General features: G+C 38.2%; 2 protein-coding genes across 2 annotated transcripts in view; both read left to right on the plus strand.

Moving 5' to 3' along the window:
* Positions 1-3280, plus strand: part of LOC114580447 — a 69419-nt gene extending 66139 nt beyond the window's left edge. Inside the window, exons 2-4 of the mRNA XM_028697982.1 lie at positions 4-1637; positions 1770-1904; positions 1977-3280. Of these exons, the coding sequence (XP_028553815.1) occupies positions 4-1637; positions 1770-1904; positions 1977-3280 (3073 nt within the window). The remainder of the gene's footprint in view (positions 1-3; positions 1638-1769; positions 1905-1976) is intronic.
* Positions 3281-12106: 8826 nt separating this feature from the next.
* The window catches only part of LOC110103900 (ubinuclein-1), a 31336-nt gene continuing 15503 nt past the window's right edge, over positions 12107-27939 (plus strand). The window contains exon 1 of the mRNA XM_028697983.1: positions 12107-12194. Coding sequence (XP_028553816.1) covers positions 12153-12194 — 42 coding nt within the window. The 5' untranslated portion in view covers positions 12107-12152. The remainder of the gene's footprint in view (positions 12195-27939) is intronic.

The raw sequence follows: 27939 nt of genomic DNA on the forward strand, positions 1-27939 counted from the left end.
TAGATCCATTGCCAGCCGAAGTGCTCGCTCCTCAGAAGAAGGAGATGAGGAAGAAGAAGAGGTCGGAGAAAATCCCTTCGGAGGTGAAGACATCACACTCGCTGAAATGAGAAATCAAATGAGGCGACAGATGCGAAAGAAAGATAGAGAAATTTCTCAGTTGAATGATAAGATGACTGAGATGATGACTCAGATGACGGCCATGATGGAAATGATGCAGAAGACCACTTCTGTGGGCCCTGCACCGGCCCAACCCGTCAACCAAGCTGCTAATTCTCAAAACCCTCAAGCGTCTCAAGGCTCAGGAGTGAAAGGTGTACTTGAAGGTGGCAAAAAAACTGATGATCCAACCTGCCAGCGTACTCCACAAAATGTGGCGAGTGCCTCTGAACCTGTAACTGCATCGCAGTTGGAAGGCTTAATCAGTGAAAAGATCAAGGCCATTATAGGTGCTGAACAGGCAGAGAAGTTGGTAGGAAAAGGTTGCCCATACCCGACAGAATACGATCAAGTGCCCTATCCAAAGGGATATTCTGTACCGAAGTTTAACATCTTCGATGGAAATAAAAATCCCAGGCAGCACCTCGCACAATTCAAAGCTACCTGTGGGAACACAGGGGGTAATGATGCCCTGCTATTCAGGCAATTCGTAAGCAGCTTGAGTGGAACTGCTTTCGAATGGTATGCTGAGCTGCCAAATGATTCTCTAAAGACCTTCGCAGAACTAGAGGCATTGTTCGTGAAAAGATTTGCCAGTGCAACAGAGAAGACTACCATTGCTGATCTCGCTCTCGATAAAAGAAGAAAAGACGAATCAGTGACGAGGTATATAACACGCTGGCGCAATCTCAGCATGAAGTGCGAGCAGCAGCTGGAAGAAGAGCATGCAGTTCAACTGTTGATGGGGAATATTGATGATAAAATGCAACCCTTCTTATGCATGGCTTTTATCATGACCTTCCAAGATCTGTTGGATAGGGTGGCAAAATTTGAGAAGTTAAAATTATCAATGTCTGAAAGCTTTCCTGATAAATCCAAAAAGGCGAAAGCTCCTGATGCCAGAAAGAATGAGGTTTACTCTGCATTCCCTCCCAGACCTGATAAAGGTAAACGGGTAGTGTATAATGTGGATAAAGGAAAGCAGCCAATGCAATACGAAGAAAAGCCAAAACAGGCTTACAATTCAATCCCTCAACCAAAACTGGTTCTTGGAGGAAATGATAAACCTCGAGCCTTTCCTGGTGGAGGAGAGCGCCAGAGGCAACCCACGGGAACTGGTGATAGAACGTTCCCTTCTCTGAAGGAGAAAATGAATAAAGAATATTCATTTAAAAGGGAGAGTGTCGCTAAACTATTTCGACAAGCACTCAAGAACGGTCTAGAATTGCCAGAATGCAAAAGACCTGAAGAGTCCAAACATAGTGGCGACCCAAACTACTGTCCATATCATCGGGTAGTTAGCCATCCAATTGAAGATTGTTATGTCTTCAAAGATTGGTTGGAAAAGATGTACAAAAGGGGAGAATTAACATTATCAGATAATGTGTTAGTTCGTCCCGGAAAGGGATCCACCCGGGTAGTCACGTCCTCTTCCGTACTCCCGTCTAAAGAAACAATAACAAAAAAATCTGTTCAAGGTGAGCAATGGGAGACCGTGGTCTCCAAGAAGACAACAAAAATGCTGAAACAGCTAGAAGGAGTTCCTGGTGTCAAGTGGAAGTCTCCTACTGAGCCAGTATTGAACTTAAAATGGTTGCCTGTATCATAAGTATCCACCTCTAAAGAGCAACCTGGCCAAGCTAGCTCATCCAAATCTGGCAAAGCAAAGCCAAAGTCTTCAAAGAAGAAAGCCAAGTTGAAGAAGCCTATGACGAAGAACACTGTAACTCAAAAGGCTATTGATGGTTTGGGTGAATATTACCAGACTGCTAGGAGGCCTATCAAGCTCGGTGATTTTATGAAAGAGCTTAAAATAGATGAAAAGGAAGAAGAAGCTGAGGCTGAATCCCTTCCTACAGAGACATGTCGAGTCATATCTGTGGCATCAGAGATATCAGAAAGGGAGAAATACGCTGAAGAAGCGGCCCCTGAGGTCTGTCTAATGGTATCATCAATGGAATTCAGTTCAGATGATCTATGTTTTCCAGATGATGAAGATTCAGACCCAAGCATAGAATCACAAATGAAACAAGTGAAGTTGGGAGACGATTCCGAGTCTACAGATGAATCCCCAGACACAACAATGGCTGATTCTGAAGAGAATGATTCATCAAATAAGTCTGAATCAGATGAGGTGGCCCAAGTACAGTTGAGGAGTGGCAAAGTACTGCCACCTCCACTGAAGAAAGGAGCTCCTAACAAAGATAAAGGAAAGGAGATAATTATCAATGAAAATATTATCTCTGAAGACTCCAAGAAGAAAGAGACTTCATCCAAGGGGATAGATTATAATATCTTATCCCACTTGAGGAAGATCCCAGCACAACTCAGTATATATGACGCCCTCTTGATGTCTAAAGACCTTCGAGAGACTTTGATTCAAGCTCTCAAGGACCCTGAAAGATATGAGGCATATTTTGCTGAACGCAACTTGACGGAAGTCTTGCAAGCTCGAAATGAGCCCCTCATCACCTTTGCTGAGGATGATATGATGCTTGGAACGGCAGATCACAATCGCCCATTGTATGTTACGGCAGAAAGCGACGATATGGTGATCAGTCGAATTTTGATTGATCCTGGATCTTCCGTAAATCTCATGAGCTTGAAAGCATTGAGATCATTGTGCCTTGATGTGGAACATCTTGGGCAAGACAAGTTGATGGTACACAGCTTCAATGAGAAAGGGCAGAAAATTCTTGGATCATTTATGCTCCCTCTTGTATTTGGAGAGCTCCATACAGAAGCTAAATTCCATGTGATTGATGCAGGCACCTCATTTAAGGCGCTACTAGGTCGCCCCTGGTTGCACGACTATGGCGTTATCCCTTCAACATTACACCAGTGTATGAAATATCTCAGAGAAGGAGAAGAATTCAGGATCTCTGGCGATATTCAGCCCTTTGCAGTACATGAAGTAACAGTTTATGAAGATGCTAAGTACTTCATGTCAAAGAAGCAAAAGTCATCAAGTTCTCTTGAGGCTAGAGCATCAAATTCTAAGGCTGCAAAGAAACCCAAGCAAGAAGGTGATAAGAAGCGTGTAGGAAGAAAGAAGGCAGCGCCGGCTCTTCCCAAATCACCAACTCTTCCTAAAGAAAAGAAGCATGTCCAAACCCAATAATCAAATCCAAATTCTATCAATATTCAATCTTTCCAATCTCAAACCTATTGCTGCTACTATATGCCAGATAACACGTATATTCTGCGTATCTGATCGACGACTAGCCTTAATCGAAAGTTCTCTCTCGTGATCGGGAGGGGTAATTAACTATAGGGGCTTGCGCCTATAGGAAACCATAACTCAGATCATAAAGTCCTCGTAAATGAGGGTGAAATCTCTGGGTAGTGTCTTATCTACAAACCCATCTGCCTTCCAAACTTTACCCCGGAACTTATTCCGTTAAAACTCCCTCGCCCAGAAAAGAAAAAAGAAAGAAATCGCGCGGCGGGGAGGCCGGGGCCGAATTTTCGGAGCCCACAATTGTTCATTTCAAGTGAGAAGTTCTTGGAAATGTTTGATTTTTGACATGTCGATTTTGTTCTAGCAACTAGGGAAGGGTCTACGGGAAAGCACCTGTGATGCTATTTATAGTGGTTGGGCTACACTGACAAGTATGATGTTCCTTTAGTGGATCTAACTAGTGACCCACTAAGCTTCTGAATGGTCAGGTGCTCATAGATTCACTAATTTTCTACTTTTTTTTTTTGGTTGAAAAAGCAAAAAGCTTGCATTATATTAAAAACATAAAGACAAAAAAAAAACTACAAAGTTGATTCCTCCTTCAATATATTAAAAATTGAAGGAGGAACCTTATTCAAACTAAACTCTTCCCAACTAAAACTACTAAAAAGAGCATAGTTAGTACACAAGTTTGCTAACTTATTACTTTTCCTTCCTATACAATTGAAAATGACAAAATTAAATTTCTTTAGAAAACCAAGATCATCCTCTTTGTAGCTCCCACATCTCCAAATTCTTTGAAGAAAAGAAATATTATTCGAATTGTCACCTTCAATGATAATACCTTTGTACTTGAACTTCCAACTTTGATCACATCTTTCATGAATTGCTAGAAGCTCCAATTATGCAATGTCCCAATAAACACAAGATCCGCCAAATGCCAAGAGGAATCTACCTTTACAATCCCGGGAAGACTCCAGCAATACCTGCTGTATATGAAGAAACTAGAGATGCATCTACATTGACCTTTAGCCATTCGGGTGGAGGAGGATGCTAAATATTAGACAATTTGTATGACTGGTTAACATCCTAGTGGCCCAATTTGAAATGGCTCAAGCTGTAGGAAATCGATGTGTAACATATAGCATTGGAAGCAATGAAAACAGGGCTTGGTTCCACTCCTTCATGAATATATTTATTCATAGCTTTCCAAGATAAGAAGACTGCATTATAGTAAAGATTAAGGATCATACCATCCTACAAAGCAAGAAATTCCAACCATCTAAGACAATCTTCAAAACTATCAAATATAGGAATTCCAAATCCCCAATGCTTTAAGTGATGAATTACCTCTATAAGCTTAAGACATTTGCACGCAATATGCTCTACATCTTCAATCTCATTATAGCCTCTAAGACAATTGGCATTGTCCAATAATATTCTATACCATAAAAATTGAAGTGACGGGATTGCATTTCTACTTAGTCTCCACAAAAACACATCAACCCGAGCACTTAGCTTAGCTTTTTTGATCCACTTCCAATGCTGAAACTCAAAGCTTTCTTGCACCGAAGATCTAAAAACCAAGCCAGCAATAGAAATCCTAGAATTTTGTTGTAGCAGCTCCATTCGATCCTCCTCCCCATCTTGTATAATCTTCACTTGCATGATAAGATTAACCAACTCCCTACCAAAGTATTCCAGTAGCACAACTTCATTCCAATAGCCTTCAAGTATGAATTCTTTGACTAAGACAACATCATCCTCCTATGGAGGAACAAACGTAGGCCACAAATTGATACATTTATCCTTCATCCAAATGTCTTTGAATGCATCTACTAATTCTCCATCAACCATTATCCATCTAACAATTGGTTTCAGCATTTTACCACCATCATTTAATAATTTCCAAGAAGAAGAACAACATTTTCTAACATTTCCCATGTCAAGCCTTTCACCATATTTAGTAGCCATTAACTTATGTAAAAGTGAGTTTTTATCTTTAGTGAATCTCCAAGACAACTTAGTTCTTAAAGCAGGAGTTTTTAAGACACTTGAATACAATCCTCGGCCTCCCTTACATAAAGGTTTACAAAGATCAAAACAACTAACATAGTGTAAACCCATTGCTCCGTTAGACTTGTTCCAAATGAAGCTTCTGCAAAGTTTGTCTAATTCTTCCAGTATTCATTTCAGAACAAGAGAGTGCGTAGCATGAAAGGTAGGAAATGACAGCATCACTGATTTGACCAATGTTAATTTACTCACCAACGATAAGAATTTGCTTCCCCATATGTTGACCATCCTCATAGCTTTATATGTAATGAACTGAAAATCTTATTATGTTTATATGAATTCTTTTACTGTTTTGAATCCCATTATACGAGAGATGCTTTTCTTCTTTTTCCTACACACATATTTACCAAATAAAATGGCATATTTGCTCATGTTTATACGTTGTCTCGTCCATCCACAAAAATCATATTAGATTTTCTTGACTTTCTTTACAGCCCTCCTATTAGCTTCAGAAAACATTATTACATCATCTGCATAGAGTAAATGGGATACTCTCGGGCCTACTGAATTAATTTTAATCCCACAAGAGCGTTGAGCACAAGCATTAGAAAGAAGTTGAGAACAAAGGATAAAAAGGAGTGGAGACAAAGGACAACCTTAACGAAAATCACTCTTAGCTTGTATCCAATTTGAGCAATTGCCATTGATAATCAAAGAAAACGTCGGATCTTCCACACACTCCATGACTAATTTAGAAAACCTTGGAGGATAGTCAAAATACTCCAAAACTTTCCTAAGAGTAGACCAAGACATGAAATCATATGCTTGTTCCATGTCTATCTTTAAAGACACAAGTCCTTTAGCATCTTTTGAGAACCTAAATTTATGAAATATTTCTTGAGCCACCAACACATGATCTTATAAAGATCTCCGCTTGATGAAAGCCGCTTCCTCCTTCGAAATCAGCTTTGGTATTACCTCAATTAATCTATTCAAAATCACCTTTGCCGCCACCTTGTAAACAGAATTACATAGACTGATAGGTCTATAATTAGAAGGGAGAAGAGGATTTGATACCTTCGGTATGAGCACAATCATTGTTTCCTTCCATCCTTTGTTCAACTCCCCATAGCATAGGAATTGATTTAATGCCTTCCAAAAATCAGATTTGATGATGTCCCAATATGCTTTGATAAACGTGTAGGAAATTCCATCCTTGCCAGGAGAGATGTTCCCACCCGTTTGTTTCAACACCCTCTCCACCTCCTCAATTGTAAAGTCTTCTTCCAAGAAATCCATATCATATTTGTTCTGGCATTTGAGTGCAGCCGGCCATCCATCTAGATTGCATTGTTTGATATCCCATTTTCTCTCAAAAAACTTAAAGAAAACTTCTTCAATTTGATTTTGTTCTTCCACCAAAACCCCATTTTCATCCTTTACTTTGACAATGCTATTGGAGTTTCTTCTAGCACTAGCATAAGAATGGAAAAATTTTGAATTGCAATCTCCATCTACTAACAACTTCACCTTTGCTCTTTGCTTCCACCATGAGTTCAATCGAGCCATTGTTGAATTCAATTCATTTACCTTTGCTTTGAGACTCCAACATTCAAATTCCGAGAGTGACCCATGTATAGATTCTTTATTTTGAAGCTCCATGATATCTTTCATAAGATATTTTTTAAGTTTATTAAGATCTTTTAACTTAGCTTTGCTCCAAAAGAACAATGACTTCAATGATCTCTTAAACTTCTTGTTGAGAACTTGTGAACTGTTCCCTTGATAATCTTTGCTCCATTCCTTCCTTACCACAACAAAAGAGGCAGGATAAGATGCTCAAAAGTCTTCAAACTTGATGTTCCTTTTGGAGATTGGAATAAAATCAAGAGTGTTCAAAAGGATTGGACAATGGTCCGATGCTATTCTAGCCAAATGTCTCACAACCAAACGATGTGGGGAGCTTAAGGCTGTTGAATTGATGAAGCATCTATCCAATCGTTCAAGAATCCTTGCTCCACCACATTTATTATTGCACCATGTAAATTTCGGTCCAATGAAACCAACTTCATGTAGATCATTTTTAAGCAAGCATTCTTTCATCTCCTTCGGACCTTGAGAAAATAAGAACCTTCTACCCCCTATTTTATCCTCCTTGGCCAATATACAATTGAAATCCCCACCTATTTCCATAGGTATTTCTATTGTGGAATGTTTATCCAGCATAGCCCATAGATCTCTTCTTTTTTGCACTTCTTTGCTTTCATAGACCGAGGACACCCTCCACATACCTTTGTTAAACATTCTACGGTCACCAATAATCACTTGAGCAGAAAAACCAATAATAGAGAAATCAACAAGTTTCAAATTCCACAAAATCAAAATGCCACCAAAAAAACCCACTTGAAGGAACATAGAAAAAATCCCATTCATTTCCAATCATAAGATTGACTTCACTTCTCTCAGTAGAAGTCAATTTTGTTTCTACCAAACCCCAAAAAAAAACACACCATGAAGTTTAACAAATTCCCTAAGATATAGAGAAGCATTTTTCTTTCTTGCTCCTTTACAATTTCAAAATGCAATAGAAGACATAAATTGAGATTAGGGGAATTATTCCCCAATGTACCTTTTCCTTCTGGCTCCAATCTTTGCTCCTGGATGAAGGGTTGATTGGACCCAAGTCTCTCAACTGTTTGGATTTTTTCTTTTTTTTTTGTTAACTGAGAACTGACTACCTTCCCCCCACTTTTAGTAATCTCAGCTTCACGAAGCACTGAATTAGAAACTTCTATTTCTTCATTTCCTGCAGCAGTTGCTATTACATTAGCAATAGAGGCTTTGTTTACCTCAACAGGTTTTTTATCAATATTTGATTGAATAATCTCTCCTTCTTCTTCAAGATCCAAGAGAGCTTTAAAACAATTATCATCATTAAGTATAACAGGCTTGCTGATTACAGGTATTCCTGGATGAGCATTGCTGCTATCAGCAACCAAGTTATTTGTTTTGTTACAAAACAGATCTGGTTGCACTGGTTACAGAACTTCAATTGGCTTGTTAACCTTTCTGTCTTCTACTCTTTTGTCTCTATTCTTTACGGCTACAAAATTTCTCCTCCCTTCAAACCGAGAAGCAAAATTTCTGCTAACATTATTGTTAAACCAAGGTTTAAAATTGCGTAACTGCGCCTCGAGGCGGTTTTCGTCCGTGAGGCGAGGCGTAAGCCTCGAGGCGGTCTGAGGCGTAAGCCTCACGAACACAGAATTGCGTAAATGAAAAATTAAGGATTTTAGCAGGAAAATAATAGCAATAATGGAAAATAAGAAAGTAGATGCAATAAAATTATGTCCCAAAGTACAAAATCACAAAATATCAGTTTAACAAAACTCCCAAAATACAAAAAACATATAAAATGAAGTCATATCCCATCACAAAATATCAGTCTTCAAGTGAATCTTCTTCTCCAATTGTATCTATGAATGCCATGTCATCTTCAGAAAATCACACAAAAAATTTCAAAAAATCTAAAACCCTAAAATTTCTTTCATTTCAAAAATCTAACCAAAAAGTAAAAAAAAAATACCTAAAATCCTTTGTGGACTTCTCCTACAAGGCGGCCGGACACTTCAACTTCGCCGGAGAGAGGCGGCGCCGGCGGGAGAGGCGGCGGGAAGGCTAGCCGAGCGGACGGGGGGCTCTGGATGTCGCGACCTGGAGCAGCAAACGGGCGGAAAATGTCGGGATGGAGCTTAGGCCGATCGGGTGTGGAGATTTAATGGAAGATTTTAAGTAGGTGGGCCCTTGGGATGAGGCGTACGCCTCTCTTAAAATTGCGCAATTGCGCAACAGAGGCGCGCCTCAGCTTCCATGAGGCGTACGCCTCACCACTGCCTCCTATTGCGTATGCCTTGAGGCGTTTTTTTCAGGAATTGCGCAGAGGCGCGCCTCAAGGCGCGCCTCTTATTGCGCAATTTTAAACCATGTGTTAAACTTCTTCTTCCCATAATTAACCAACATCCATGGGTCATAACCTTCTTTGTCAATGCTCCCATCTACAACCGGATCGTGATTACCTCCAATATTACTAGTTTCCACCACATTATTAGAATTTGTGTTTTCAGGCCTTGAAGACCTCACCTGTTATCCATAATAACTTTGGCACACTCCTTTTTAGCATGGCCAATCTTTCTGCATTCAAAATAAAAGTTAGGAATCCTTTTGTACTCAATTTTCTGATAGAATTTTTCTCCAACTCCTTCTACCCATACACCTGTTAGCAGCTTCACATCCAAATCAATTTGGACACACACCCTCCCAAATTTTCTTCTGGACCATTGAAACATATTGCCGCCAATCAAATAAGGCTTTACCAACCATGGAAGCTATACGGCATATGTTTATGTCATCCCAACAATGCAGTGGTAAGTTGGGCAGTCTAATCCAAATTGGAGCAGTTAAGCCTTTGAGGGAGTTCGGAGAAAAGCTTTGGGACCATCTATCAATGTTCCCATTGACAAACCAAGGACCTTTAGTTAAAACAACTTCCAAATGCTCGGGATCATAGAACGAACAGAGAATCCATCCCATTCCAAGCATAGTGAGATGAAATTTCCCATATTGAGTCCACCGCTTCCTCAATTTAGAGCTGATTGAAGAAAACGAAGCATCACCACCAAATATTTTTATTACTGAGTTTTCAAGCTTTTTAGTATTCTCTAAAACATTCTGTTCATGAAGCTTTACATATTTGTCATCTTCTGATAAACAGTTACCAAAATTTAAATCAACAACTTTGATATTTTCTTTTTTGGTCCAAGCATTTTTCTGATTTCTTAAGTTAGGCTGAGTAGGAAAATCATCATTAACTTCATCGCACCTGGCCAGATCACCACATATGCATTTACACACCTCCAGATCAGAATGTGAATTACTAACAGTGGTCGGAACCTTAGTCATTCCAGCAACATTAGACTCATTGGATCCGTTTACACCCCTCAATGGAGAGCCTTCCTTTCCACAGCTTACAGAATACATCCTTCCCTACTGCATTCAAAACATTATTTACTTCAGTTATAGAATTTGACGAAGGAGAGGTCGCCAAATCACCCATAGTAGACAGTGCCATTCCAGGTGAAACCAAAGCCTCCAGGTTGTCTTCCACCAAAATTATCTTCCCCTTACCAACAACATCTGCCTCTTTTTTCTTAAAAAGCAAACCACCCTCATTTATGATTAAGGGCTTACTCGTCTTAGCATTAAACTTAATGCCAAGATTGAAAGATGTCCTGCATCTCCGAATGCAGGAGGAGATGATGATACACCACGAGCTCCACCAATCAGGGGACGTACAGAAGAGCCGCTCCTCAAACGGTCCGCCGGCCAAGGGGGGCCGGCGACCGTCCACCACCATCGAAGACCGAAAATCCCGTGAACTGAAAAATTGAAAACAAAACTTCCAAATCTCAGGCTTTCTCACTCTAACTGGTTTTTTTTTATCCATCAAAAAAAAAAAAAAATCAGGATTGTACCCAGTAACTATTTATTGGGCCAAGGACATTCAGGATTGTACCCAACTGGACCAAGAGACTTGGAGTTTTAATTTTTTAGAATTGGGAGCATCTAAGGCTCTATTGATTCAACCATGATGTGACTATGCTCAAGCAACAATTATTTAGTCAAGCTAGTTTTTTGATTGAACTGGCTGAGTCTAATTCAACAAATCAAGCTGGCTAATTGAATTTATTCAACTTAATTAAGTTGTTGAACTTAAATTGAGTAAAAGAAAACATTTTGGATTCATCTTGATGGCCAATTCTATTGGTTGGAGTTAAGTGATTTCTATTGGTTGGAGTTAAGTGATTTCAGCCTCTGCTCATCTTTCTGACTTAATTATCCCAAGAGAAGTTGATGTTGCTGGTTTAGGCTGAGCCCTATGAACCATGTGAGGATGACTGGCTAAACTAGCCGGATATACCCAAATTTAGGTGCACTAATAGAGGTTCAAGTACTGATTAGGCTGTTGAGTTATACTATCCGAGTTAAATGTGCCATCATTCAAGGCTAATTTTTTCAGCTAAGCTTGGATCCATCGTTAGTTTAGGTTGAGCCAGTTTCTTGATTGACAGGATTGAATGCCAGTTGCGTTTGATGGCAAGATCCTTATGGGTTAAGTGATTATCAACCTGACTTGATGGGAAATGAGGGTTACCGTAACTTATATTGGGATTAGATTTAATTTAGCATTAACCACTTTGATTAAAGCCTAATAAGCTGATTTTATTAAGGCTATCTTAGAGGTATGGGCGAACCATGATACGTGAATCCTGTGTCTTCTGGCTCTAGGAAGTTTCAGCCAAGTCAATAGGTAATGTAGTACTTCATGTACTAGATTCAACAAACATGGAAAGTTTGGGACAAGGCACTGTAACAGGTCCTAATTAATTCGGTTCAGGCATGATGGTAATTTGAGGTGTAGGATGGCTCCATAATTGTCATAGTTATTCTTTTCATCTGGATTGTTTGTCATATTATTTTTTCTAGCCTTCTTTTGTGTTGCAGTATTATCTTGATGCTACTAGCTCCTTATGCAAAACCATTCTTTCTTATTTTCATGTTTTTTTTTTTTAATAGAAGAAAAAAGAAATGTGCTTCATTAATTCCTCATTTTCAGTTTACCTGCATATTATATAAACACCATCTTGCTATGTAAGACGCTTTTTTCATATTTTTTATTGTAATATGTTATCAGGCAAGCCAGGGAAAAATCGCAGAAGAGGAGTTAATTGATCGCCTAATGGTTTTTCTTGGCCACCTCGTACAGCGCAAGACTTTGAAGGTAATAGGCACGAAAGTTTACCAAATGATGGTCAGAAGTCTTCTAATTTATTTATTTATTTTCTTTTAATGAACCTTTCCTTAGCTTTCTTAATTTATAGAAGCATTAATCTAGTTGAAAAAGCATGCAATTTCAGTAGTATGTTGACTTTGTGCTTTTATTGATGATTTTTCTATTTAATTTTCTTAGTCATGATTGAATTTGGCATGCTTATAAGAAAATGCGCATACACATAGTCATGCAAACTTGACTTTAAGATCTACACCTCACCCGTGAAGTACTAACCTGTACTCTAGTTATGTTATCATGTAGGCTATCTTCTTTAGGCATATTACCTCTATTCTAATTTTTGAGATACAAAATGGCTCCATGATTTTGATAATTTATTTTATTAAGGATGTGTGTGCAACATGATAGTGATAGTTTTTCAAAAATATCCTTCATCATGATATGTGCTATTCTTTGACCAACATAAAACATACTCCTAGTAATGACCATATGCAGGCTTATAAATTCAAGAAGAGTTGGTCATGCTTGTAATGACAGTAAAGTCATTAAGGGTCTTTAAGCTGATGATTTGTTCTTAAAACAAGTAATATCTTTTTCTTATATCCACATCTTGATCAAGATGGAACAATGGGACTATTTTAGAGAAATTATTGTAATTTTGTTAAGAAAAAATGCATTAATTTAATAGGTTAAATGTATTATATTTGTCATGCAACTTAATTAAGAGCTGGTTTGGTTGGGTTTCTCCTTTTAATAATGAAAATTGAGAAATTGTTCTAAATAGTGCATAGCTTTTTCAAAACAAAATTTTTGAAATATAGCTCAACTTTTTCCCAAGAAAGATGCTTTTGATTTGTGCCTACCTTTTTTGCATTGAGAGCTTCTATACGAAGAAATTTCAAAATTTGTTCTATAAATAGCTTTTGAAAGCTAATTTCTTGAAATGTAGCTACACTTTATTCCTAAGAGAGATGCATTTGTTTTGGCCCACTTTTTCCTTCTGCAAAGCAATTAAGAAGGCCGATGAAACGAGTCATAAGATGTAATAATGAGCTACCAGGGTTTATTATGAGAAGAACATGGAAAGGATAGTGAACATTACAAAATGACAAAGAAAGCTTGTTGCACTTGTGGATTTGAGTGTTAGGCACCAAAAAACATTGAGCTAGCTCAATGTAGCATCAACAAGATTGTGAAAGTGGATTTAATAGCAAAATTGTGTGACGTGTTTGTTGTAAAGTTTTGAAGTTATACTTTGAAATGACTATTTGGGGTTTTGGGGGCAAGTGATGGTAGTGTTAAAAGTTAGCTAAGAAATCGGAGCTAGATCGTTTTTTAACTTACGTTGAAATTGTTCAATTTTATATAGCTAAATCAAATTTGGCACAAATGAGGCGCTTAACAAGAGTGTTTTGAAGAAATAGTTTAAACACTAATCCTTTTCTTAGATGTGGGTTTATGGTAGTAGCATGGTTGGGTACTTTGGTAGTTTGGTGAGAGACTTATGATGGCATTGAAACGAGTTTAGGCTTTCCTACTCTGCCTAGGTTTGAGGCTATCATTTCTTATTTTCTCTGAATATACATCCTGCTCTACGCAAATTTTTATTTATTTTAGGATTCATAATATTGAAACTAGCTAATGGATGGAGACGAGGATCTCGGTGATGAAGTGTAATTGCACATTGACAATGCTTAGCAATCATTTCTGCTAACTTTCCATTTTGGGATTCTAGATCATTGAGTTAATTTTGTCTCAATTTGTCTCAATTTTGATCATTGATTAATATATTGGACTTATTTAGAAGGCATGGGTTGGACATGCAGAGTGAACCTGGAACTACTAAGGAGAATTACTGAGAGATTAGCAATATTTTTAAAAGGATTCCCAAGAGGATTGGTACTTTGTCATTAGAAATCTATTAAATTTTGATGAATTTGCAAGATTGAAAGGAACTAAAAAAAAGTCTCAATAATCACTCAATGTTTGAGCAACTTTGAGGATGCTCAGGTGGTGGATGCATGGCCTTACACTATACGTGAAACGGTTGGAATAGTTCTTGTGATAGATAAGATTAGAAAGAGTTGTCATAAATGGTTTGGTCATGTTAAATCCCAGCCGTCCCTTGACACTTGATCCCACGTCCATGATGGGAATCCGTGGGAGGTTCACCTGGATCACAATGATCTTTTGTTAAATCTCAGTCATCCCTTGACATTTGATCCCACAGCCAAGATGGGAATTTATGGGAGGCTTACCAGAATCATGTTGATCTTCTTTCATATTTGGGTGGTTGATTTTGGAAGGATTATATTAGGACAATTATGTTTGAATTATGATTATGTAATTATTAGTTTTTTTATTAAGTTATCTTGTATAGAATTATAAATATGGATAGTTTTGTGCAATAAAAAAAGTATTTTCCTCTCCAATTCTCTGAATTTAACATGGTATCACATGGCATTCGCACGCAAAATTCTTAACAGCCCAAACTCTTATATATATGCTCAAAATTCTTATATATATGTATAAACTGAAATTATTGGGACAAATTGTAAGATTTTATAAAAATATTGCATTTGAATTTTAGGTTGTGTGAAAAATGGGTACACACTATTTTGGGTAAATTTGAAAAATTTTAACCCTTTTCAAATTTGGGATATTACACAAAGGAATATTGTTCCCAAAATAATTATATCTTTGAATACCCAAAAACACTCTCGATAAAAGAATTAAGCTTATGTTCCAATTATTCGGTAAGATATTTTGAAGGATGACTCCAAAGTATATTTACGAGGATTGAATAGGCTGAAAAGGAGTTTAAAGTTATAAGTAGGGAACTCTAAAAAAAGACATGATTGGATCATAATTTGTTGGTTCCATCATCCCTGGTTTTTAGAATCTAAGGGTTTATTTGGGGGTGTTGCAACTTTCTATAAATGTTGTTGAGTTATTATGAAAAAATTAAATTTTTTTAAAGCTATTGTTGGTAGGAATGACCTATCTTTATTAGATTTAAACGAGAATTTGACTTTTAATAGGACACAATGGAGAAAAAGGATTCATGTAGCCGACCCCACGTAGTGGGATAAAGGCTTGATGTTGTTGTTGTTGTTGTATTGTTGGTATTATATGCCTTTTTTTCTTGAAAAAAATGGAAGATCTATCTTCTGCTACGTTACTCAATCAGATCTACTTTAAAAAAGGTTTTTTCAACTAAAGTTTTAAAAAGCAGCAGCTTTAGCCAAACAAGATTATACAAGTTTGTTGAAAGCAAAGATGTTGAAAAACTATCCCAAATGGAGCCTAGGTCTACTCTGCCAGGAATGTAATTGATGCAATCAAAAATTTGGGAGAGGGACCCAAATTTTTTATCACAAAAAAATAAACTCTTTCTAGAGAATAAAAGATTACAAGAACTCACAAAAATTAGACTAGTTAGACAAATAAACTAAAACACCATTTTCATATTATAAAAGGACTTACAAACAACTTGAACACTTGCAAACGACTCAAATGACACTTGCAAGACACCCTATAGTTGCTTCACTTAGAGAAGAAGGATACAATGGAATGGCACTTGCGGATAGACGAAAGAGGTTAGAAGCCAAGACGAAGGTTGGAAAGAGCTCGCAAGATTTCCATAGGAGGAGGGGAAGAAGATTGGAAAGAGCCCGCAGGATTTCCAAAGTAAAAACCTCTCAGGTTTTTGTCCAAAAACAGTCCAAAAAACTGTTCAAATTCTCATATTAATGAGTTGAAAAGCCATCAGATTTTTGCACAGAAATCCCAAACATCAGGGCAGAAACCCACGGTTTCCAGCACAGGAAAACCAACAGCACCTAGGCAAAAATCTTTGCACAGAAATCCGAAACATCAGCATAGAGAAACCCCAACGGCATAGTAGAGAAAGCCACGGTTCCAGCACAGATTTTTATACACGGTTTCAGCAATTCCAAAGGAGAGGAATTAATCCCAACAGCCATCATAAAGTCACGGCAAAAGGAGGGGAATAAAGGCCACGGGTTCCACCACAGAGAAACCCCAAAGGTCTCCATTAAAGCACAATGAAGGCCACGGTTCCAGCAGCCTAATGAGGGAAGTAATGCAGCAGCTCAAGAGGCAAAAAAGAAGAGGAAGAGACAAGTTCCACTCACCTAAAAGCTTGCACCTCATAATGAATTTAGAGCTAAACATCAGCTCATAATGAGCTACAACTCCACATGATAATAATGAGCTTGCACCACTAAAATTTCAACAACTAATGCTCAAAACCGAAATCAGCCAAGGCTCCCATAAAACCACAAAACAGCCCAAAGGATAAGGTGGAGATGAAAGGACAAGATAATGAAGAGTAAGGAGAGGGGGAAGATGAAAAGACACAAGGCAAGAAATTAAAAGTAAAACTCAACTTGTGTTGACCCCCCCTTTGTCTACATCAGTAATCAAGCTAAGTCCTAAGGTTCTTTACCTAAAACTATGAATTATATCATCTAAAGAAACCTCACTGACCTAATGCTAGAGAAAAAACGTGGAATTCCTAAACTATCTGGTGGAAGGGAAGGAATATTGGTCTTACTCTTCTCATAATGAAAGAGAATTCCTATAGAAAAAAAGATGATAGGGATAATTTGACCAACATTGTCAAATTTTTTAATTCGCCTTACAATTATGTTTATATCAGGTTTGCCACTAAACTACCTAAGTATAATACACTTCCACCTAAAGGAGTTTAATCAGGGCATCATTCAGCTTCAAATGGAGCAAGTATACTCAATGAACATATACAATATAAAATAATTTGCTTTTAATATGAAGGCTTGATTAATATACTTGAGAGTTCGGCTATATTAGTGAATCAACTATGCTGTTACTGAATTTACGAGTCACCTTTATCAAGAGGGGTAGATCACTTAATATGCTAACCACATATTCACACAAAGACAAAGGGAGGGGACTCTCATTTTATTTTAAAAGAGTGGTCCAATGACCATGCATTTATTTTTGTTTTAGAAAAATATTGACCTAAAGTTGATTATTACTTTTTTGTTAGCTTTATGGAAAGTAAATCTTTCCAATGAGCCTACTGATGTCATTATTTTTCAGATACTAATTATGATTAATGAAAATAAAGGCACTAAATTGCAAACAAATGTATGAATAGTTATTATGCAGGTTGCAATTAGGGAAAGTTTGGATGCACTTGGGTTCTCCAATACACCCCAATTGAAGTGAATTTATAAATAGTTGGCATCTTCATAAATACAGCTAACCCTAAATCTATGCATTAATACTTATGTTCAAAGGAGGATATGATTTTAAGGTACAAACCAAGCCTTTATATTTTTGGTCCTTACTTCCTTAGTTCCTTGGTTTGAGAGTGTATTGATAAGTTCCTGCTTGTACCTTAAGCTCATTCACATTGATTTCCTAATCTACAAAATATATGGATATATGCAAAATTATAGAGGTTCTTTGCAAGCACAAACAAATTTATATGCTAACCAGCTTATAATGCCTCCGAAGGCATTATAATTTTTTCATAACACTTACGAAAGATTTAACTATATCTCTATCCTAGCGCACATAAATTTAAGACAATATAAAGCTTGTTATCGAACATAAGAATTCAATAAATTACAACAACGCAATAAAAGACCAAACTATACTTCATCCTAAACTTCAATATCTAAAGTTGTGCTTACCACAACACCTACTTTATGTAGAGTCAATGTGATCATGGAATCATCTCATATTAAATGATTTACTCATCCTTGCTTGATAATTTTCTTTAGCTGCGCAAATCCAAAAGAGAGCGTTGCGGTATGTGTTCGTTAACAACATGCTGTATCAGCGAGCCTTTGATCAAATGTTGCTAAGATGCTTTGGTATCAAGAAAGCTGATAGAGTGGTAGCAGAAATTCATGAATGACTCAGTGGTGCACATCATTTAAGTCTTAAAATTGACGCTAAAATTAAAAGTATGAGTTATTATTGGCCAACAATGGTGAAAGATTGTATTGACTATGCTAAGATGTGCCACTAGTGTCCGATCCACAGTGATGTTATATATCAATCACGAAATCCATGACACCCTACAGTAGCGTCATGACCATTTGAATGTTGGGGCACCAATATAACCAAGCCAATAAATCTGCCATCGTCGGCTGGACACCGCTTCATTCTAGCAGCAACCGACTATTTTTTTAAATGGGCAAAAGCGGATCCATTTAAAGAAGTTACATCCGAGCACATGATTAACTTCTTCACCCAAAATGTTTATGTATATTTGTCAAAATTTGTATATTTTTATATATTTTAAAATTATCTTTCATCCCAAGAATGCATTTCAAAATCCTCCATAAGGCTAGACATTTTAAATATTTATTCTGATCGACATCGTGCAGCGTGCTGAAATTTTCAAAAAATATTTAAAACCTCAAAATATGAAATCTATTTAAAATCTCTCTACAAGTCATAAGGAAAACTATAGTAGTAGAACCCCCACTTCGTCAACCCGTTACTAGTGACTGTAAAAAGCACAAAGGCTAATTCGACTTGACAATTCAAGTAGTTATAGTCCACAAAATTCTCCTAATTGACCAGAGAATTAAAATTTCAATGGGAATGATGAGGCATGAGAAACTACTGAATGTGCGTAAGCTCCAAAATCTTTAACCACAGAGTATAATTTAAAATCTACCAACTTTAGTAGACTTAACATTGGGGAGCACATTTCTCATAGCTTAAGTTTGAAGTCTGAATAGGTGTAAGAGGCTTGATCCAACGAGCCCAAATATGACCTGTTCACTAGTAGCTCCGTCTACTCAATACATTATAAGGAAGGCCGCAGTAGAAGAATTCTCATTTTAACAACTAGAGAATGAAGAGCTATCAAATCCTAGCTCACCTAAATTGATGAACTTAAATGACTCGGATTGAAGTCTCTTCAACTGGTTAAGAACCAAGATACTACCTACATTTGGTACTATCTACTAAAATCTAAAACCTGCAACTTTTCATTAAGTTTATCGTGCTAAGCACAAAATAGGAAAAACTAAAATCTCTAAAGTTTGAGTAAAGTCCGTAACCACTGACTCTAACCAGTGGCTAAAATGGCAATGCTCAAAATTGCTCTCAAAGACAGAGCATTTTAAATATTTATTTGGGTCGACATCATGCTACCCGCCGAGATCCCCACAACAACAACAACAACATTAAGCCTTTGTCCCACTACGTGGGGTGGGCTACATGAATCTTTTTCGCCATTGTGTCCTGTTAAAACTCAAATTCTCATTTAAATCGAATAAAGAAAGATAATTTCTAATATTTTCTAACCAAGTCTTTTTAGGTCACCAAGATTTCCTAATAAATATTCAAAATCCATTACGATACCAACAATACAGCTCAAAGTACAACTCAGAGTAAAAAAAAAAGAGAACACAACAAAAATCCTCAATGTATATGTATACAATCATCATCATGAGTACAAGTACAACCATGAGTAGAAACACTACAGATTACAGCTCATAAGAGGAGAAACGGGAGAAGAAATGTCAAAAGAGGCGAGTCTGTAGATCCCTCTGCTATGTAACAACCTCTATCAGAGTCTAGTACTATGCCTCTGCAGTATGGAGCTTATTCATAGCCTGTGCCAGCACAGTGTTGTCAACCACCATCGCTTAGTGTAAAGTATGGTGGTGCTGCACCTCTTGGTGAGGCAGTCGCACCGGTTGCATCCCTCCCATAGATTTGATCTCCTGGACATCACCCCTCTCATGTCCCTCCAAAAGTCCTCATGCGAGCTGACAACCCCTCATCTCATTGCTCATCCTGGAAGAGCTCTGGTAGTGCCTCCTCAAAGCCTCAGTGCTCCTGTCGAACTGGTCGTGGTTGCCTGGCAACACTCTCCTATAGCTCTAAAAGTGTAACTTTGGTCTGCAGGATGGAGAGAAACCTCAATCTTCTGATGTGAAACTTTGCCTCACAAAACAGTGTCTCTAAATTGTAGTCAACTACCTCAAGCACTGCACGGAGAGTTACATACAATGAATATAACGATGAATATTACAATAATGCACTAAAATAAATCATCATATAATAAAAACGTTCCTGTAGAAGAGCTCGTAGAGTCAGCTAGGTGACTCACTGGGATAAAGGAGCTCGTAGAGTCAGCTAGGTGACTCTCTAGGAATGAAGTCCAAGACCACTGGTGTGTACGATGGTATCTCTAAGATTTCTATTGGTGAAGCCGCATTGGCTCCAGAAGACTCGCCTAGCCAAAAAGACTCGTAAGGATCCACTGGGAAGGAGAAGTCATCAGAAGGTCTCATTATGTTGTAGCTAGTGAAATCCGACCTCCTCGCTCCCTGGAAGCTCTCTCCAAGATCTCTGGACGAAGGACGTATGTCTACAAACATCCGAGAGGACGAGAAACGCGAAGCGCCAACACGTTTGTGAGAAAGCTACGAAGTCTCTGTATAATGTGATTCAAGTGCCATATTCGATGCTCTGGCTGGAGAGGGAATAATGCCCGCAGTAGTAGTACGATCCTTAGTATAAGTCCTTGTATCAAGAGTGAATATGACATAAATCAAATGAACAAAAAAGTATTAAATTAATTACTAACAAGAGAAAAAAGGGAAAAGTGTAGATATGTACCTCTCGCCATTAGTCTCTGAAATGTCCCGTTGAGGCTTCTGTTCTCTCGGTACTCCAAGCTCTCGCACCTAACGCTCGTATCTCTTGGCGTCATGCTCCAAAGAGGGATCAAAGGACAACTGTACCCAGGTCAGTCGTGTGTAACTGACACTTGTGTAGCTGGATGGCCGGGCCAAGTGAAAACTTGAACTTGTACCAAGTCTTAGCAGGTGTAGCTATATTAATGTTGTTACATAGAAACAGGTTTCCTGTGAGACGGCCTCTATATGATGTACGTTTGTAACCCCAAGAACCCATGGTCGCCTGTTATAAGCTGTAGCCTGAGAGAACCCAAACTGTCTGGCCACTTTATTTGGTTGATAGCCCTCCAACGTCACAGTATTTCCCGAACGGTGGCACAACCAACCCAGGCGCATGCTAATAAAATACTCAGCGATTGTCAAACTCTGTCTGATATGTATTAGCGTGCATCTCCCACATAGGTCATGCTCATCCATAACTAATGTCCATCTTAAGTGAGGCAGTAAACTAATAGTGTCTTGCTAGTGGACTAAAGAAAACCTGTCTACAAGTAACTGTAGGGGTGAAGAAAAAAAGCTGGATCCTCTCAGGAAGTAGACAGGAGACTTTAAAACAGAAAAGGCACCCTGAACATGCAGGTGGATCCATCTGTACAAGTAGTGCCACGCCAAAGTTAGGTCTCGTAACTCGAGAGAAGTAGCCTCAGATGCAACGCGTAGAGATCTATAAACCTTGGAAAGTGTCGCTGGAGCAAAGGAGAGATGTTGTCCCTGTGATAGCTGACTAGCGGGCAAAAGTATACTTCTATGAGAGGAATCATGATAATATAGAGCTAGGTAGCCAAAAATCCCACTAAGAATAAGTCCTCACTAACACCTAGCAACTCTGATGCACCGACACTTCGTTTTAAGAGGGTATTCATTGTTAGACACGTGTCGGACACGAACACGCGTCCGACATGGCGAGGACACGTGTCGGATACGCCATTAGCGTGTCCCATTTAAAAAAAAATTAAATCAGACTGCGTGTCCGACTATTGTATAATTAAATAAATAAAGTCTGACTGCGTGTCTGACTAATCCCACAATTTTATATTAGCCGGTTCATGTCCGAGTCTTCATCTTCGCCTTAATCCCATATTCCTATTCGTATTCGTGGTCTTCCCGAGCGATTGAAGCGAGCAGCAGTCGGTTGGAGATCGCACCCTTGATCTTCCCTTCCAGTCGTAAGCAACAAGCCATCCTCAGTTTCTGCGTGCAGCCGAGGGAAGTCGATGCCAAACCGTAGAAAATTTTTCAAACTGGTAAGTTGATTTCGCCATTTTTTTCTCCATTTGTCATTTCTTTTCATTTATCAATGATTCTATAGATTTGTGATCAGAAGTGCATATTTTTTTTAAAGTATTTTATTTGTTTTGGGTTAAAATTACTCCTACAATAAAAGTTTGTTTATTGAATGCGCTTTTACTGTGCTTTCATCGCTCTTTTACTACGCTTTCACCGTTCTTTCATTGCGCTTTTACTGCGTTTTTGCTGCACTTTCGCTACGCTTTTCACTAAGCTTTCACTGCACTGACCGGGCAGTTCGAACCCTACCAGGGGACAGCACCCCCTTGGACCCCCGACATAGCTGCAAATTTTTAATTGTTTTTTAGTCAGATAGTCATAACACATGATGCAATATTTCTTTTATTATTTTTTAATTTTGTTTGACAATTTTTAAATGTTTTACAATATGCCACACAATTTATTAAGCATTTATTTCTTCTACTTCACCAATGAATTTAAAAGAAAATAAGCTCTAGTATTGGTGGGAGTGGTTCAAAAGAGCCATATGTAGAAACTGATAAGCCATTATGCATTCATGTTACAAGGTTAGGAAAAATTTTTGAAGGAGAGAATGTGTCATTCAAATGCAATATTTGTGGTGGCACCTACAAAGGATCTTATTTTAGGATGAAAGCACATCTACTTAAGATTTTTGACCATGAAATTAAATTGTGTCCTAAGATTACTACGTCACAGTTGATTGAGGCTTGGTTTGGGACGGCTTCACGGCTACGTTGCTTTAAAAAAATTTGTTAAATGCTCGTTTGGGGCATTGCGGTAGAACGACGTTAGAAAAATTTTTGCGGCCTGTGGCTACTTCCCGCGACCTTTGGCAACCTCCCGCGGTCTGCTGCTTCCCCCCTGCTTCCCATTGTTTTGAAGAGAAAAAATGCCGTAAATGCCCCCATTTGTGCGAAACTGCTTCTCCCTCGTCGTCGGCGTTGTCATTTTCTTTTCCTTTACTTTTATCAATCTCTAACAACATTACCCTGAATCCATACACATCACATTTCTCACTCACCCTCAAGCTCCCGCACGAAAGCTCCGGCGCCGCGTACCCAAACGCGCTCTGCCCAGTGCCCTGTCGCTCCGATCGAGGCCCGAGCAACCGAATCAGTCCAAAATCAGCCACCTTTGCTTTGCCGCCGGCATCGAGGAGGATATTGCTCGGCTTCACGTTGTAGTGGATTATCGGCTGATGGAAGGCGCGACGGAGGTAAGATAATCCTCGCGCTGTACCGAGCTCGATGTGCAAACGTCTTCTCGTTCCAAAATCCAACACTGATTCTTTTCAACTTTCTATATTCCTCGTTCGCATGTGGCTTCCCGTGAAAGGGCAATTCAGCTGCTTCTCCTCCACTGGCTAGATGGGGAAACCCGGTGGCATCGTCTTCTCGTTCCTATCATTCCTTCACCTCCTTCCTTTATGGAGGGCCTTCTACCTTCCTGGCATTGCTCCCAGCGATTTCCATAGGGTAATTCAACTGTTACTCTAATGTTGACCCGGATCTAGCTAGGGGTTTGGTTGCTTTCTGATTTTCTTTTGGAGATCTAGGCTTCCGGTTTATTTTTTATGTTTCCAGATTTTAGATGCGTGGATTTCTATGGTAGGTTCGGCATGCTGCGTGCTGCTTGAATCCAACACTTTTTGATTGAGAATCTAAAATTTGAAGAAATTATTTTGAAGTATGACAGAAATAATTAAGTTAAAAATTTAAAATATTTTGAAATATAAACTTAATTAAGTCAAAAATTTATAATATTTTGAAATATAAACTTAAAAAAAAATTAAAATAAATATTTGATTTGAATTTAGAATTATTAGTTTGTTATAATATAAATTTAAAAACATTTTATATTTAATAAAAAAAAATTCATGTTAATATATAGAAGGGTATCAAGGTAATTTATTATTATACAGCAGTAGCACAGCAGCTTGGCAGTTCTACTACCCAAACAAAATTTATTGATTTTTGTACAGCAACTTTATAAAGTAGCTTCCTGGACAACAACTTTACAACCTACCTTATCGACAGCTGTAGTCGTCCTAAACGAAGCCTGAATTGAACAGACAAGTTGATGAAGCTGAATCTAGGATCAAAATGGTACTTCCTAAAGAGATACATTCGTCATCTACCAATAGTTCATCCCACACTTCTTCCTCATCTATTAGAGTTGATCATTCATTATCATATTAAAGTGAAGGATATGATTCAAAGAAAAGAAAAGGAGTTACCAGTAGTTCTTTAAAGAAGGCTTTTAACATGCAGCAGCGAGAGGAATTGGATGGTGAAATTGCAATGATGTTTTTTTCAGCTGGATTTGCTTTCAACCTTACAAGAAATTCTCATTACAAAAATACATTCACTTTTGCATGTAATAACAACCTTGCAGGTTATGTTCCACCTGGCTACAATGCATTAAGATCAAAATTATTAGAAAGGGAAAGAGCACATATTGAAACATTGCTTAAACCGACAAAAGGTGTAAAAAAAAAGGAGTCACTTTGATGTGTGATGGTTGCACTGATCCTCAAAGAAGACTACTCATTAATTTCATGGTCATTACAGAAAATTCTCAATGTTTATTAAATCTGTGAATTATGAAGGAGAATACAAGGATAAATATTTTATTGTCAATTTGATTAAAGAGGTGATAGTTATTATCGGGCATTCAAATATTGTGTAGGTTATAACAAATAATGCACCGGTGTGTAGAGCTGCAACATTGTTGGTGGAGCAAACTTATCCTCATATATTATGGACTCCATGTGTTATGCACACTTTAAATCTTGCTCTAAAAAATATTTGTACAACAAAGAATATAAAGACAAATGAAATCATTTATGCTGAATGTTATTGGATAACAGTGGTTGCAGATGATGTTGTTTTGATCAGAAATTTCATTATGAACCACACAATGAGACTTTCAATGTTTAATGATTTATCACATTTAAGAATGTTAGCTATTGTTAAAACTCATTTTTCCTTTGTAATAATCATATTGAGAAGATTCAAACAAATAAAAAATGCTCTTTAATTAATGGTGATTAGTGAAAAGTGGTATTGCTATTGAGAAAATGATGTTGGGATGGCAAGATATGTGAAAAAAAAGGTTTAGATGATTTCTGGTGGGATGATGTAGATTACATTTTGGCTTTCACTAATCCGATTTATGACATGTTGAGAGAGGTTGACACAGATAAATCATACCTATGGTTTAAAATTGCGCAATATGAGGCTCGCCTTGAGGCCCGCCTTTGTGCAATTCTAGTAAAAAACGCCTCGATGCTTACGCCTCGAGTTTTTTTTATGAGGCTTGCGCCTCAACTTGGTTAAGGCCCGCCTTGAGACCCGCCTCGCCTCACTGGCATGAGGCTTACGCCTCACGCTATATATATTAAAACTTACATAAATCTTGAAGTGGGGGAATGGATGATGGACTCGATCAAGATCCCATGGTTCCGTCATCCCGGGCCATCGTGGTCCCTGGTCTACTTAGTCAGAGGAGGTAGTCGACCCAACCTGACAGAAGGATCCTTGTCGGCAGCCATGGGTTGCTTCTTTCAAGGGAACCTTGTAGACCGGGGTTGATGTTTGTCTAAGGGGACAGATTTGAATCCACCTTAGCTTACAGAGGGCTTTGTGCCCTATCGATCATATCCTATTGATTCATATCTCAAGGATTTAACGTCATTAAGGAGCGTATTGGCTCTGGCCATAACCGGTATTTCGTGGTTCCATTTGGCGGCAAAACCACTCGGTTCAGAGGGCCCCGGGTCATAACCGTTTACCTGCAGTGCCATTTGGCGGCGAAACTGCCGGTTAGAGGACACGTACCACGTCCTTACTGGCAAGAGATTGTTTGAGAATGGATCCTAGTGATATTTTTGACTAGGCATTTGACTATTTGTGAGCTAGAGTTTATTTGAATTTGTCCACCCCGGCAAGGGTGGATGGATTTTTCTTTAAGCGCTGATGGATTTATTTCAATTTTTAATATTTTTGGGATTTTGGAATTTTGAGATTTTTGGAATTTTCTGGGATTTTTGGGAGACATTTGAAAGTATTTGTGAACCCCTCCGGTTGAGATCTGCATTCAACACGGCCATCATCAGGGTGTTCGGGGTCACTTCTCTTATGTTGATTGAATATTATCAACTCTATCAAATTATTGATAGAGGGTCGGATTTCCTAGGCTTTATACCCTTTATAGTGAATTCTCATTGGTATATGCATTGAAGGCCTAATATGAATGTATTAAGACAAATATAATGGTCGCCACAACCGTATATTTGTTTGTTGGCTCGAACCCTGTCGACTTCTATTAACCCGTATAGAAAGATCGGTTTCGAACTTGAATTCACTCTTCAACCCGTGCAGCATCCCCAGACGTTACGTGTGTACCAATAACACGCTCGCCGGGGCCCATGTGGGTTTGGGGGCATTTTATAATTAAACCCTGTCGATTCCTTTTTACCTGCTAAGGAGGATCGGATTTAAAATTTGATAACCCGCACAGCATCCCTAGACGTCACGTGTGTACCAATAACACGCTCGCCGGGACCCATGCGGGTTTTATAATTTCTTTTACCCCTTTTAGTGTACTTATGTGTATACAAACTATAGTGCACGTGGGGGTACTTTGAAAGTATTTGTAGACGCCTTCTGTCCGCTTGAACTGAAGTTGCAGATCCGGTGGCGTATTATAGCAGCTTCTGGATCAGTGGTTTGCTGCTTCGTACAAGTAGACTGTCGTGCACTACTCGTTGTTTTCTGCAGGTGGATCGTAGTGCACTAACGAATCTCCTGCTTTAAGTTGTAGAAGCACGTATATAGCTTGTTGCACACAAAGTTAAACTTCTCATTATAACTCATAAACACTTGATACTTGATATAATCACTTTGTATCTTGCTCGTGGACATTAGACTGGGTGCACTACGAGTCTTCTACAGTGGCCTATGGAGACTTGCATTAGTTGTAGTTTCTTTTATGCTTTCTCTTAAATTACAGCTTGCTGATTGTGTAACAAATACTCTACAGCGACCCGTATGGGCTTACATATGACGTGTTGAATATACGTTGGTGTCTGTAGAGGACCAATCATATCTATAGTATATCTACCAATGTTGCTTGCAAGTGAATTGACCTCTTTGTTTGCATTGATTACAAGCATCTCTTGGTATTCAATGTATGTTGCATATATATATTTACATGATACATATCACTTTAGGATACATCGACCTATCATTGCATATTGATCCTTTGGTTGTCGCATGTAAATGTGCCATGTTGAATATTGTAAGTCTCCCACTACATTAGAAGATGACTCAAATCTTATATGAAGAGTTTACTTGATGACATTTACATTCCAATGAAATGACAATTCCTCAACGTTTATTAAATATTTTGCATTGTAACCCATAGGTAGATCGTCACATTCATTACAATACCTTGGTTGTTGCTTAAGGATCTATAATGTTCACCATTGCAAGAGGACTATCACATACCATAGCTTTATGATTAAGCCAAATTCTAGAAATCTTTTGTTATTTGGAAGTCAAATTATATTTGCAAAATAGATTGCAACATATATGATGAGCTTGACACCATTGGTCATTGGTATTTGTCATCCAATTGAAGTGACAATATCTAAATTTCCAAAGAAGATTTTGTGTCATTGATTGAAAGCTTGCCATATTGGAAATTTGTACTCAACTTAGAAG

Source organism: Dendrobium catenatum, unplaced genomic scaffold (assembly GCF_001605985.2).
Source record: "Dendrobium catenatum unplaced genomic scaffold, ASM160598v2 fragScaff_scaffold_121, whole genome shotgun sequence".
NCBI classification, from domain to species: domain Eukaryota; kingdom Viridiplantae; phylum Streptophyta; class Magnoliopsida; order Asparagales; family Orchidaceae; genus Dendrobium; species Dendrobium catenatum.